The sequence below is a fragment of the Ammodytes marinus genome, assembly GCF_949987685.1.
Source record: "Ammodytes marinus genome assembly, chromosome: 18".
Classification (NCBI taxonomy): Eukaryota; Metazoa; Chordata; class Actinopteri; order Uranoscopiformes; family Ammodytidae; genus Ammodytes; species Ammodytes marinus.
Genome location: NC_137222.1, coordinates 2,369,326 through 2,382,340, shown reverse-complemented (window position 1 = coordinate 2,382,340; position 13,015 = coordinate 2,369,326). Strand labels below are relative to the sequence as shown.

General features: G+C 39.4%; 1 protein-coding gene across 1 annotated transcript; it reads right to left on the bottom strand.

Annotated features, from left to right (window-relative positions):
• Window positions 1-3: 3 nt before the first annotated feature.
• Window positions 4-12,737, bottom strand: ccdc62 (coiled-coil domain containing 62). Its single transcript, XM_080047218.1, has 13 exons — window positions 12,499-12,737; window positions 12,361-12,401; window positions 12,122-12,259; window positions 11,359-11,551; window positions 10,811-10,977; window positions 10,159-10,260; window positions 9,246-9,417; window positions 8,029-8,130; window positions 5,772-5,860; window positions 2,733-2,836; window positions 1,521-1,680; window positions 322-474; window positions 4-79 (listed from the first exon to the last, which is right to left on the bottom strand). The coding sequence occupies exons 1-13, from the start codon at window positions 12,551-12,553 to the stop codon at window positions 11-13; spliced, it is 1,545 nt and encodes a 514-aa protein (XP_079903344.1). The 5' UTR covers window positions 12,554-12,737; the 3' UTR covers window positions 4-10.
• Window positions 12,738-13,015: the final 278 nt, after the last annotated feature.

Genomic DNA, 13,015 nt, shown 5'->3' with positions numbered 1-13,015 from the left:
GTCGATGTCATCATGTCGTCCACACGTCTGTCTGGCTGGTGCAGTGTCGAGGGCAGACTCTGGGTGGACTTTCACAGGCCTGTTGGACGGGGGAAAAAATAAATAAAATTTATTCTAACAATGCATTATGTAATAAAAAGTCATTGTCATAGATTTTGTTAGAATCTTTTTTCCACCCTTGATGACACGCCCCTTGGATACAAATGGAGAGAGAGAGAGAGAGAGAGAGAGAGAGGGAGAGAGAGAGAGACACACAGACAGACAAACACACAGACAGGCAGACACACACACAGACAAGGAGGCATTATGTAACTGCTCTACCTTGTATGCCTGTGGACTTAAATGGTGAGGTAATGGGTGGTGGTTGGGGGGAGATGCCTGGCACGTCTTGTGAGAGTAAACTGGTTCGATGCTCAGCCTTCTGGTCTCCTGTAACAACTGCTGCAGATAACAACTCGACAGAGGATCCTCACCCTGGAAATTAAAGGTACAGTGTGTAGTTTAGGTGTATTTTGGTGTCATCTAGTGGTGAGATTGTAGATGCCAACACTCCCTTGCTAACCCCTAAAGAATTTACAGAGCTGCGGTGGCCTTCAAAGTACAAGAAGCTATAGTTACTAAAGAAGGCATCATCCACCACTGCCTCAAGTCTTTCCACAATATCAAGTGATGAGGTGAAGATGTATTTAGTTATTTATTCTATAGTGCTTCTTCTTCTTGGTCTTCCAACAGGTGCATTTCCACCAGGACGCCCACTATGTATAAAAGCACATAAGGCCATTAAGTTTGTCTGTTCTGTGCTACTGTAGAAACATGGCGGTGCAACATGGCGGCCTCAGCACCCCTCTCCTATAGACATAAAAAGGCTAATTCTAAGATAATAAAAAAAGTAAAGTAAAGTGATTAGAGTAGATATTCTCAGAGCATTTCACCTACAGATAGCTGAATGGCTAATATGACATTTTTGCCGAATATTACATTGAAAAAGTTACCCACCCCAGCTTTAAACCTGCAGTGTGTAGAATTTTGGGTTTTATTTCCTAGCAGATTTTGTAGAAAGTAATTATAATATCCATAAGTACATTTAATTTAGTGCATAATAGCTGAAAACATTTTTTTAATTATTTTTTTTTCCCTTTAGAAAGGGTCTCATATATATACATATTTCTGCATATTTTCGACCAAGGCCTAGTGCCGCCATCTTGAAAGTGTCATAGTTGGAATGTCATCAGGTGCATTGTTTAAAATTTAGAATCGTTCTTGTCCTTGAAGGCCATGTAGCTTCTGTTATTATTCGAAAGGGTTGGGGTTACCCAGGGAGTGTTGCATTCTAGAACTTTGTAGAACTTTCTTGATGATGTCATATTACACACTGCACCTTTAAAACATACTTATAAATATTATTTTTTCATTTCTAACAGGGTTTTTATGGTTAACATCTTCATCATCATCAACCTTTATTTAAACAGGCAAAAATTGCTAAGAAACAATGTCTTATTTAAGCAATGGCCTGGTCTTACATCTATGGAGTGTGCAGAGAAGGCTCCCATGTCTCCTTGGCCGTTAGCTTGTAGCTCGGCCGTTAGCATAGCAGAGGCTTCCTGTGAAAGTCGAAGGTTTTTCACTCTGACCGATGAAGGGGAACGATTGTCCACACAGGAACATCTCAACTCCTCCTGACTGAGACACACACAGACACAATAAATAAATGAATAAAAAAATAAAAATAAATAAATAAATAAATAAATAAATAAATAAATAAATAAATAAATAATAAATAAATAAATAAATAAATAAATAAATAAAATAAAATAAAATAAAATAAAATAAAATAAAATAAAATAAAATAAAATAAAATAAATAAAATGCAATTCATTTTTTTTTCTCCAGAAGATATGTTTTCAAACTAAGGTACAAAAGCGTGGAAAGAGAATGTAAATCTCAATGATGTTTATCGTGCAAACGAAAGACGTAAAAAAAACATTTACATAAATACCTGTGTATATGTGGACGTAGCTTAAATAAACAGCTCAGGGAAGAATTAAGAGACCACTCCAAATGTTCAGTGTCTCTCGTTTCACTATTTATAGGCATATGTTTGAGTAGAATGAACATTTTGGTTTTATTTTACAAACTACTGACAACATTTCTACTAAATTCCCCCCAAAAATATTGTCATTAAAGAGCATTTCCATTTAGTAATGTAGAGATGAAGATTGAAGAAAAATCCAGACTGGTCTCTTAGTTTTTTCAAGAGCTGTATATTTAACAAAACTATACCCCTACATCATTCATTGACTATGGTTGCGTCCCGAATCGCATACTTCTTTTTTCTATTCTACACACTACATCCGACGATAAAAAGAATCTAGTTAGGATGCAGTAGGCATACTATTGGGACATACTTTACTCTCTTATTTCATCATAACATTGCGCCTTGATCTTGCCTCTTGCTTTTATATCCGTCGCATCCCCGTTTGTTTTCATATGGAGGCTTCGTCGATGTGACGTCACTTCACGTGCGCACTGGATTGTGGGTCAGAATCGCCCAAATAGGATGCAGTTTTCAACACTAACAATTTTGGCCGCATAAAGTAGGACATCCGGGTACTTCTAAACATCCTAAATCTGGCCACAAGAATCGGGACATCCTAAATCTTTTTTCTACATACTATATAGTAGAAAGTATGCGATTCGGAACGCAACCAAAATTTGGCAAACTAACCACCCACCTGCCAGGTAATAATCCCTGACCAGTCTTCTCTCTCCAGACTTCACGAGAACTTTCCATGTTCAACTGCAAAAGCTGAAGGTCATTGCGCTGATTCTCACACACCTGGAAAACACACACACACACACACACACACACACACACACACACACACACACACACACACACACACACACACACACACACACACACACACACACACAGACACACACACACAGACACACACACACACACACACACACACACACACACACACACACACACACACACACACACACACACACACACACATTATATGCATTTATGATTTAATAAATACACATTTAAGACCCAACACTATAAGTCACAGTAAAAACGGAAAAGAGAGCTTTGTGAAATGCAGCAAATGTATTAGAGAAACAGAATTAATGGACAACAGATTCAAATTTATGTGTATTGTTTTATATTTAAATGTTTGCAAATCAATAAAATCAAAGATCAAATCCGTCTTCAACATCACTAAATAATCTTAAAATATTTTGATATTTGTGACACATATTCTAGTCATATTTAATTTTTTTTTTCATTTTTCTTGAAAGATCAATTGAGGGGTGAGTGACCCTCATTTACAATGATGTTGAGTAAAATTACAATACACACACACACACACAATGCAAACATACAACAAGCTGACAGAGAGACAAAAACTATTAAAACATTCAGATCAAATGAGTGAAGCAGAACATTAATAATAATAATGGATTGGATTTACATAGCGCTTTTCAAGGCACTCAAAGACGCTTTACAGGGTTCCAGGTTCCATTCATTCACACACAGTCATACCGGTGGTGGTAAACTACCATAGTAGCCACAGCTGCCCTGGGGCAGACTGACGGAAGCGTGGCTGCAATTCAGCGCCTACGGCCCCTCCGACCACCACCTCAAACATACAGCAGTCATACACATTCACACGAGGCAAGGTGGGTGAAGTGTCTTGCCCAAGGACACAACAACCATGACACAGGTGGCAGAGCGGGGATCGAACCGCCAACCCTTGGATCATTGGCCAACCCGCTTAACCACCTGAGCCACCTGAGCCACGGTCGCCCCATTGACTGACCAAAACAATTACAGGTGGAGTGGGGCTGATTCAAAATAATATGATTACATTTGTTAACGGATATGAGGGCATTTATTTAATTTGATGCTGTAAGTTGTTCCAGGAGTCAGGGAGCACTGAAGCTAAAAGCTGTCTTAAAGCCCATCTGAAATTTGCAGCATTTCTGTTAAATAATGGGGAAGCTTCTTATAAAAAATATTTATCATCCAAAAGCCATTAATAATATAAAAGACTAGTTTTACTTATATATTTTACTACCAGAAAAAAAAAGTAATTTTGATATTTTTCTGAGAATCTTAAAGCTGGGGTGGAGGATTTGGGGAGAAAATGGCAGTTGGGATAGAGATTCAAATCCAAAGACCTCAACCGCTCCACTTGTTCTCTTTGGTCCCTCCCCTATGGTCCCTCCCTGACACGCTCTACTACACCAACAAAGTCGTGCTAAAGTGAATGGACAGTCCCAACAGCCGATAAGAACAGAGAATCGGAGCCTCGCTCTGATTGGTCAAACTATACAGCTCATGTTAATTTTGACCAATCAGAAATCACATACCCCAGCTTTGATAAAAGTGTTCAGTTTAACCGTGATGTAATGGGGCGACTGTGGCTCAGGTGGTAGAGCGGGTCGCCTGATGATCAAAGGGTTGGAGGTTCGATTCCCGCCCTGCCACCTGTGTCATGGTTGTTGTGTCCTTGGGCAAGACACTTCACCCACCTTGCCTCGTGTGAATGTCGATAGTAAGCCTGCTATCGTTGTATGAATGTGTGTGTGAATGGTAACGTGGGAATGGGAACAGGTCTCCCTTGAAAAAGAGTCTCCGGTCTCAATGGGATTTACCTGTATAAATAGATAAAAAAAAAAAAAAAAAAATGGACATGACAGACAGTGACCCAGAGCCACAGAGAGGAATCTGTAGAAAGACTGTTTGGAATGCAGCCGAACCAGAAACACAGCTGAGACGTCTGCGGCACTGTGACATGAGGAATGTGGAAACCACAGCTATTTGCAGTTTCAAGACCTTAACTAATGGGTCATTTTCTAAAGGAATGTTGTTGTTTTTTTTTTTTTTTTATAAATCCCTTGGAAACCTGGTTTAAACCTGCAGTGTGTAGAATTTTGGGTTTTATTTCCTAGCAGATTTTGTAGAAAGTAATTATAATATCCATAAGTACATTTAATTTGGTGCATAATAGCTGAAATAATTTTTTTTAATTATTATTTTTTCCCTTAGAAAGGGTCTCATATATGTCCATATTTCTGCATATCTTGGACCAAGGCCTAGTGCCGCCATCTTGAAAGTGTCATAGTTGGAATGTCATCAGGTGCATTGTTTAAAATTTAGAATCGTTCTTGTCCTTGAAGGCCACTGTAGCTTCTGTTATTATTCGAAAGGGTTGGGGTTACCCAGGGAGCGTTGCATTCTAGAACTTTGTAGAACTTTCTTGATGATGTCATATTACACACTGCACCTTTAAAATAGTAACAATCAAAATATGATATCAAAGTTGGTTGTCCTCTGTAATGTTTAACAAACTTAAATGACAATATCTTTCATTTGGATTGATAAATAAATATGCCTAGCTCTTTTCAGATGCTTTACTATCATGTTAACATAGTTAGAAGGATTTTGTGGATTTGGGTTAACACTGACTTTAATGCTAAGAGACTTAAAGCTGGGGTGGAGAATTTGGGGAGAAAATGGCAGTTGGGATAGAGATTTGAATACAAATACCTCAACCGCTCCACTTGTTCTCTTTGGTCCCTCCCCTATGGTCCCTCCCTGACACGCTCTACACCAACAAAGTCGTGCCAAAGTGAATGGACAGTCCCAACAGCCAATAAGAACAGAGAATCGGATCGCTCATGTTAATTTTTGACCAATCAGAAATCACAGACCCCAGCTTTAACATAACCTTTTCCATACAGTCGGCTGTCTGTACCTGTCTGAGGCAGCGCAGCTCCGACATGGTGCGTTCCTGTTTGGAGCGAGACAGTTCCAGCAGCTCATCTTTCCAGCCGTCGCCCTCTCCTGGTGGAGGAACAGAGTAACAATCAATGGTTGTGTTGGAAAATCCCTACTAACTTAAGTAATAACCTTTTTGATTCTGATGTCTGTCATAGCATACAGTGTCGTGTGAAAGTTTGTGAACCCCTTGAGCCTTTTGGAATTTTATTTATTTTAACCATTATTAATTCTTTTTTTTCAATACCAGTATTTTTTATATGAAATAACAGATGTTTGTTTATCAATTCAACATTTTTCTTTTCCAGAAATCAATTGTTAAAATAGATAAAACTAATTATTTGACAAATGTTGTATGTGCAAAAGTTTGTGAACCCTAAGCTGCATTGCTTAAATCGAGCAAGGTAAATACAATCAGGTGGGCCAAACTGATTGATGAAATAGACCAATGTAATGAGAGATCTTGAGGGAAGAAATTGGGCGCCACTAGATAAAACAAAGATAAAACCAGGTCAATTTAGGCCCACCAAACTGAACCCATACAGGTCAGACATGCTCAAAGGGGAAAAAATCTCAGAGGATCTCAGGAATAGACTTGTGATGCTGCACATTTGTCTGGGGACAGCTATACATTCGTATAAAAAAGTTTGAGCTCCATCGGCCCACCGTGAGGCAAATCATCTACAAATGGAGAGCTTTAAGAGTGACTTAACATCTGCCTAGAAGTGGACTTCCTTCAAAAATATCCTCAAGCGCCACAAGAAAAGGGATTTTTCAGGTAAAAGCCAACCCACACATTACATCTGGAGAAATGCAGACCATTTGCCACCACCATTCTTCACTTGGGAGAAGGTTCTCTTGGTGGTAGGCGTTTCTGCCCAAACATGGCGGTTTTGGTTATGACCAAACAGATCAATTTTGGACTAATCTGTCCACAGAATAAGACTTCAGGTATCTCCAGGTGCTCTCTGGCAAAGCTGTGACAAGCAGTTTTGTTCTTTTTTGAGAGCAGAGGCTTCTTCAGCAACCCTCGCTTGAAAGCCATGTTGACTGAGTTTTCTTCTTATTGTGGAACCATGCACATCTGTCCCAGATGTTGCAAGAGAGGTCTGCAAATCACTAGATGTAATGTGTGGGTTGGCTTTTAACTAAAAAAATACTTTTCTTGTGGCGCTTGAAGATATTTTTGAAGGAAGTCCACTTCTAGGCAGATGTTCAGTCACTCTTAAAGCTCTCCATTTGTAGATGATTTGCCTCACGGTGGACCGATGGAGCTCAAACTTTTTTTAAATTAATTTATAGCTGTCCCCAGACAAATGTGCAGCATCACAAGTCTATTCCTGAGATCTTCTGAGATTTCTTTCCCTTTTAGCATCTCTGACCTGTATGGGTTCAGTTTGGTGAGCCTAAACTGACCAGGTTTTATCTTTGTTTTATCTAGTGGCGCCCAATTTCTTCCCTAAAGATCTCTCATTACATTGGTCTATTTCATCAATCAGTTTGGCCCACCTGATTGTGTTTACCTTGCTCGATTTAAGCAATGCAGCTTAGGGTTCACAAACTTTTGCACATACAACATTTGTCAAATAATTTGTTTTAACTGTTTTAACAATTGATTTCTGGAAAAGAAAAATGTTGAATTGATAAACAAACATCTGTTATTTCATATAAAAAATACTGGTATTGAAAAAAATGAATTAATAATGGTTAAAATAAATAAAATTCCAAAAGGCTCAAGGGGTTCACAAACTTTCGCACGACACTGTATATCGGAACTCACAATAAAAAAAACTCTGACTTTTGACTTTGACTTGACACTTTGAACCAATAATTCATAAGACAAAACATAGTCACTGTCACATCATATCACTGCTAATTATGAAAAATCTGCACATAACTTTTAATTATTAGGACTAAGCAATCAACGTTATATACTGTATGATAATTACCTAATTATATTTTAACTAAATAATCTGAGAGTGGATTTGCTTTGCTGTATTTTTTTTTTTTTTATATATTTTTTGGCATATTGATAGTGTAGAGACAGAGTTGAAATGGGGCAGAGAGGGGAGTGACATGCAGAGAACGACCGCGGGCTGGAATCGAACCCGCGTCTGCTGCTGGGCCCGGCCCGGGGGGGGGGACGCCCTACCAACTGAGCTAAGGGCGTCCCCGATTGCTTTGCTGCATTTAAACCATAGCTTGTAGGTTTGTATATAAAGAGTGTAGCGTACCAGACAGAGCCAGGTCTCTACGGAGCAGCTGGAGTTCCTGTTTGAGACGAATGATCTCTTCTCTCTGAGTGCTGCTCTGAGTCACCTGCTGCTGAAACTCATCTAACACACACACACACGCACGCACGCACGCACACACAGACAGACAGACAGACAGACAGACAGACAGACAGACAGACAGACAGACAGACAGACAGACACAGACAGACAGACAGACAGACACACACAGACAGACAGACAGACAGACAGACAGACAGACAGACAGACAGACAGACAGACAGACACACAGACAGACAGACAGACAGAGACAGACAGACAGACAGACACACAGACAGACATACACACAGACAGACACACGCAAACACACACAGACACACACACAGACAGACAGACAGACAGACAGACACACGCAAACACACACAGACACACACACACACACACACAGACACACATTTACGCACGCACACACACGCAAACACACACAGACACACACACACACACACACAGACACACATTTACGCACGCACACACACACACACACACACACACACACACAAACACACACACAGACAGACACACACACACAGACACATACACAGATTAGTAAATTATTGAATAAGAAAATAAATAGGCAGGTATTGTAATGATGGATTGATAATTTGAACAATTTCTACATTTCAAAAATTCTCCAATTCCAGTTTCTCAAATGTGCAGATTCAGATAAACGATTAATAAGGTCAAAATAAAAAGGGCAAATGAACACATAATGAAAATAACTCTAAGAACATCCTTAAAGGTGCTCCGAGGAACTTTCAGTTTGTGTTCATTCTGGCTTCCCCTTTGGACAGACATTCTGTTTCTTGACTTCAAGGGTCAGCCTCAAACTTATTTAAAGACCTACTTCACCAGAAATATGAAGGTGTATTGACCTCTGAGATCCTATGCAGTATAAATGTGCAAAAACTTTAGAAATCGGTTCATCCTAGCCTGAGAAAAAGGCAGAAAGAGTGTTTTATGGTCTCACTGTCTAACCCTACATTTTACCATGTGTGACATCACGCATGGTAAAACGTAGGGTTAGGATTAACAGGACAGCTGGGCCAAGGGAAGACTGAGGAAAGAAATGAGGGAAGAGAAACCTCATTCATTATATTATAATAGCGATTTATAATGATAGAACGGCGGTTCTGTATGGTGTGAAGTATTCCTTTGAGTACCTTTAAGATACGTGAGCTCGTGCCTGGCGTCTTTGTATCGCCGTTTATTTTCCTCCAGTTCTCTCTGGAGTTTGTTTTCCCGTGAGCGAGTCTCCGTTAGCGACGACTCAGCGTCTCCAAGGCGACTGGCGAGGTCGTCGATATGACAGGAGGCTTCAGACACATCTTTGTCCTGATGGGGAAGGAAAAAAATTATCACTTCTTAATCATTTTGTCTTCGTTATTTATTTCACTTTTTTTTCTGTATTCCTTGTCTGTTTATGTGAGGGAGGGGGAGGGGGAGGGGAGAGGGGAGAGGGGAGAGGGGAGAGGGGAGAGGGGAGAGGGGGTTGTGTATGTATTGTATGTGTTTACTTATTCTGTTTTTTTTGTCCATATGTGAAAACTATAAAACCACTAAAATAAAAGTTTAACAAAAAAAATGATCACAACATTTTAGTCAAAATCTGTGAATATCTCCTTAAGATCCACTACCTGCTTTTTTGTGTGTGTTAATACTAATAATAATAATATATCATATACTATCTATGGTTAATACACTTAGCTATGGCTTTGTTTACATACCAGTTTACAGAGCCTAGGCTGTGTATTAACACCAGATTTATTTTAAGGACACACACAGTAAAGACAGGTAGCTAGTAGGATCATGAGATTATATTCACTGATTTTGACAAAAAGTGATGTCTCCACCTTTTTTTTTATATATTTTTTGGGCATTTTTATGCTTTATTGATAGTGTAGAGACAGAGGTGAAATGGGGCAGAGAGGGGAGTGACATGCAGAGAACTACCGCGGGCTGGAATCGAACCCGGGTCTGCTGCTGGGCCCAACTGAGCTAAGGGCGCCCACAATGTCTCCACCTTTAAGGAAGTTATGAATGAATAACAGTATCACAGTAAAGTTGTGTTTGTACCTTTAGCTTTAGCATTGAGCTGAGTTCCTCCTCTCTGACCTGCAGAGAGCCGACCTGAGTGGACAGAGCCATCACCGTGGAGTTAAGACTGACGTTCTGCTCCTAAAACACAGACACACAGACAGACACACAGACAGACAGACAGACAGACAGACACACAGACAGACAGACAGACAGACAGACAGACAGACAGACAGACAGACAGACAGACAGACACACAGACAGTTAGTTATTTATTTTTTATTTTTATTTTTTTTATATATTTTTTGGGCATTTTTTATGCTTTATTGACAGTGCAGAGAGACAGAGGTGAAATGGGGCAGAGAGGGGAGTGACATGCAGAGAACGACCGCGGGCGGGAATCGAACCCAGGTCTGCTGCTGGGCCCGGCCCGGGGAGGGGGACGCCCTACCAACTGAGCTAGGGGCGCCCCCTGTTAGTTCTTTCTTTGTACATTCAACAAAATATTATAGAAAAATAAATATTATAAAAATAAAAATAAAATAAAAATATTATAGGCTATATATTTTTAAAACTAAAATAAATAAATAAATAAATAACGTAAAATTACTCAAATATATATATCTTTTAAATTCATAAAATAATAATTTTTTTAAAGAGTGTAAAATTGTGATTTTATTTATTTTGTTACCTCAAAGTCTTGGGTTTTCTGTGTGAGTTGCTGCTGTGTCAGTTGGAGTTCAGAGAGCGTCTGTCTGGCTGCACTCAGCTGCTGCTTCACTTCTTCTTCTCTGGTTTCCACCGTCCACACACGTTTAGTCAGGACGCGGATCACATCGTTACGCTTCTGCAACTCCTCTGTTTAAACACACAGACACACACAGAGACAGACAGACAGACAGACAGACAGACAGACAGACAGACAGACAGACAGACAGACAGACAGACAGACAGACAGACAGACAGACAGACAGACAGACACATACACGTTACATAATGTTAACATTATGTTAAAACATTTAAGTGACACACGGTAAAGACAAGTAGCTGATTGCAAGTATCTTTGATTTTTTTATTCACTGATTTTGACAAAAAGTGATTTTCACAACAAAAAATAATGACAGGTATCTTTGCGTCCCCTGTTTATACACACCTAGGCGCTGTAAACTGGTGTATAAACAAAGGGCTATCTTTTAATCTGTAATAAATAAATAAAGGTTTCCTAGTCTCCTCACTCACCCTCCAGCCTTGCCCCCCTGTGCTCCAGCCCCAGGGCTCTCTGTCTGTCCTGCTCCCAGGCCTGAAGCTGCCTGTGATGGGCTGCGGCCGAGGCATTCAGCTCCCTGTCCCGGTCTTTCAGCTCTGCCATGAGGAGGTGAAGCTCTCTGCGCTGCCTCGCTATGGTGCAGGAGCTGAGGTCGCTAGCAGGAGACTGTGGGGCAAAAAGCAGAGAGAGAGAGAGACACTTAAAAGGCTAATATTATTACTCTAACATACATTAAAGTAGCTACAAGGACACTACAGGAAAAAGCACAGAGAGGGAGACACTTAAAAGGCTAATATTATTACTCTAACATACATTAAAGTAGCAACAAGGAGACTACAGGAAAAAGCACACAGAAAGACACTTAAAAAGCTAATATTATTACATTAACATGGCCATGAGGTAATGTATTATATATGCGACTATATCAGATTCCTAATGGTAATATGACCATAGTGAAGCATGGTCTTTAAATTACATTACACAATATTAAGTTAGTGTAATTACAACAGTATAAAGTCAACACAACTTATCAAAATAATATTTACAACTTTAAAGGTGTATTCTAAATCAATATTCGATTATTTTCTATCTTGCAAGCATGAATTTGACTGTATATGTGATGGTAGTACAAAGAAATAACTCAATTGTGTGGGGAAATGATGCACAAGCTAAATAAGACGTATTGAACCCATAGCTCCAAATTGGTGCCGTTTTTTTCTCCAAATCTGATCTCACCTCTGTGTGTTGGGAGCTGGGGGGACAGTGAGAGTCTGTCTGGATGGGCGGTGAACCTTTGGCCCAATGTTTTGGTGTGTTGTTGTCCATCTTACTGCTGGTTAGGACGCTGGGCTGGCTACCATCCACCGCATGTTTCTATTATGTAGCATATAGCGCACATCATAATAGGACAATATGAATGCATTTCTACTAGGAATTTATTGTTTAAAATGCGGATTTTAAAAGGGATTATTGACCTTTTTCACTGGAGTGCTGTGCCAGTGCTCAGCTGAAGTATCTGAAACAAAGTAACAGCGAATAGAAAATTGTGAATAAAGGACTTTAATGACATTAGCCTGCTATTGGTAAAAGACAATGATAACGTGAATATTTACCGATTGACCAGTGAAAACTTCCATTGGAGGGAGTCAGTCCATTCCCTTCGTCCATCACATCATAACAGTTGAATATGTAATCAAAACTCCAGTTCCTTGGAGTGTATTTTTCACCTGTTTTGTGGATGTTGCCTTGTTGTTGACATTTTTATGCGGCTAACGTTCACTCGTAATAAAACACATAAATAACTTTAAAACTAACTGAAACTCAGCGAGAAGAATACGTTAAACAACTCACGCGGTTAAGTAATTTAACAAAAAGCTAAGAAACGAATTTGAAATGCTTTAAAATTGACGTTGAAGTTTTACAAAAAAAAACATCTAGAAAAGCTACATTTAGCTACTCGGAGAATTTTTACTTTTGAATGTAAATGAGAGCGGTGTGGGAACAAGGATCGGCGATGACGTCACAGCAACAGACATCCCGCTTCCGTTTTTATAAACATTTTAATATATTTTATTGAATTCGCAAAATGAATTAATATGATGAGTTTATGATAGGGTTTATGACGAGTTA

Excerpts from the sequence above, each read along its gene's own strand:
- ccdc62 (XM_080047218.1), bottom strand. The coding sequence starts at position 12,553 with ATGGACGAAGGGAATGGACTGACTCCCTCCAATGGAAGTTTTCACTGG. Across the intron at positions 2,837-5,771 it reads AGCTGCGCTGCCTCAGACAG|GTGTGTGAGAATCAGCGCAA; the intron begins GTACAGACAGCC and ends TGTGTTTTCCAG. Across the intron at positions 80-321 it reads TAAGTCCACAGGCATACAAG|GCCTGTGAAAGTCCACCCAG; the intron begins GTAGAGCAGTTA and ends CCCGTCCAACAG.